This window comes from Echinops telfairi, unplaced genomic scaffold, assembly GCF_000313985.2.
Source record: "Echinops telfairi isolate 266 unplaced genomic scaffold, ASM31398v2 ScPeMD7_70;HRSCAF=299, whole genome shotgun sequence".
In the NCBI taxonomy this organism is placed as follows: Eukaryota; Metazoa; Chordata; class Mammalia; order Afrosoricida; family Tenrecidae; genus Echinops; species Echinops telfairi.
In genome coordinates this window covers 67,020,437-67,022,397 of record NW_022103968.1, presented here as the reverse complement: position 1 = coordinate 67,022,397, position 1,961 = coordinate 67,020,437, and the positions used below count along the sequence as shown (strand labels likewise).

Genomic DNA, 1,961 nt, shown 5'->3' with positions numbered 1-1,961 from the left:
AAAAAAAAAAAAAAAGCTCCTATCTCTAATTTGTGCTCAAGGAGAAGTAATGATTTTCCCCCAACAATAAATTATACATTTATAAAAAAAATAAATAAATAAAAGATGCTGAGTAATTTGTCCAAGTTCATAAGTCTACTCCAGTTCTATTCTAACATTTTATCTTCTGTAAAATACATATTTTGTGACTTATTGACTTCGCATACTATGAAGTTATTTTTCAGTGTTATATTGTTTCTTGTAGCCTGTTTCTATTAACAAATTAGAATCTCATTGCTGGATACAGTACTAATTGATGAGCTTTCTTCCTTAGTTTGTTGACCACAGGGCAAGGACAGAAAAATTCCTATATGAAAGTTTAAGTTTTTATTTGTATTAAATTACAGTAAGTATAGGATCATAATTTGAGTATTGCAATACAACTTAAAATTTGGCAAATTGTGTAATTATTCAAAATTAATTACATGAGTATGCACTGAAGAATTTATTTGGCATAACTTGGCAAGATACATAGTTCTATAATTTACTTGATCATTTATCATGTATATTTGTGATAATACACATATATCACAAATATAGATATTCCTAAATTAAGCATACTTATATAAAAAGCAAAAGTTTGATATCAGGATTCATTCCTTTAAAAAAATCTATTATTAAATTGCATCTGCATACAAAGCAGAAATGTAGAAAAATTAATAATTTTCTAAATACATGTGAATTTACAAAGTAATTGAAAATGAAATAAAAATTTCTATTGAAATTTTAGATTACTACTTAATTGATATTTAAGTGGCTCTATAAACTATAGAACTAAAGATCATTTTGGTAAGTTATTGAGAGACTACAATTCTACTGAGCATTACTGTACCCTAAATTAAGAATGAGTATTATCATAGTAGGAAAAGATAGCAGATGATTTCCTCCTTTATTAATAAGGGAATTCTCAGGAAGTAATCAAGGCAGTGTATGCACTCCCGGGCTTGAGTTTGCTTTCTTCCTTCAGTGGAAGTCTGGCTTCTCAGGAAAGGTGCAGCCAGTCCGCCTGATTATGATGCTTGCTGCATAGTGGCCAGCACGGATGCACTCCGTCAAAGGCTTTTCAGACACCAGTTGAGACAGAAAACCTGTGATGCAATGAAAAGAGAAGAACCTGAGTATTGTACAACAGCATCAAGAATATCAAAGCCTTCATCCCATTCTTATCCCCACTTACCTGTCTTGAACAATTCTCAAGGTGTAGCGAGATCTTTCTCCATGTTATGAGTTTCCCTTACTATTTCTTCTAAAGAGATCCAATTGGGATATAATATTGAGTCATGAAGTCAATCTGGTTATTCTATGTCTAATTATTATGCATTCTCTTTGCCTTGAGATGAAAGGTTGTGAGTGAAAAGGAAAATCTAAGTCTGACCTTGGGTTGCTGCACCCGAGAAGTCAGCCATCTATTTCCCTTCCTTTTGGATTCCTATTGTCCGAATGTTGCTCTTGACATAGTGCCATTTGCACAATTCTTTCACCTGGATGTTTCTCCAAGGACAACTCTCAGGGATGAAGAGTTATGGAGCACACTACATTTTCCTCTTGTGTCCAGCAGTAGAAGTGAAATAATTTCCATAGTTAAGCACCATGGACAAGTTTGATACTGAAATAAATTATGAGGTAGAAAATAATATCGAGGACTTTCACTAATGACAGCTTTCCTAAAGAACAACTAACATAAAGATAAACAAGCGGCCATCTAGCTCAAAAGCAACAAAGCCCACTTGGAAGAAGCACTCCAGCCTGTGTGACCATGAGGTGTTGATAGGATCAGGTATCAGGCATCAAAGAACAAAAAAATCATATCATTGTGAATGAGGGGAAGTGCGGAATGGGGACCCAAAGCCCATCTGAAGGCAACTGGACATCACCTTATGGAAGGGTCATGGGGAGGAGAGGAGCCAGTCAGGGTGCAGTGT

At 34.6% G+C, this 1,961-nt stretch overlaps 1 protein-coding gene across 1 annotated transcript in view; it reads right to left on the bottom strand.

Annotated features, from left to right (window-relative positions):
* Positions 1-351: 351 nt before the first annotated feature.
* Positions 352-1,961, bottom strand: part of ADK (adenosine kinase) — a 533,068-nt gene continuing 531,458 nt past the window's right edge. The window contains exon 11 of the mRNA XM_004701182.3: positions 352-1,127. Within this exon, the coding sequence (XP_004701239.1) occupies positions 1,003-1,127 (125 nt within the window). The 3' untranslated portion in view covers positions 352-1,002. The remainder of the gene's footprint in view (positions 1,128-1,961) is intronic.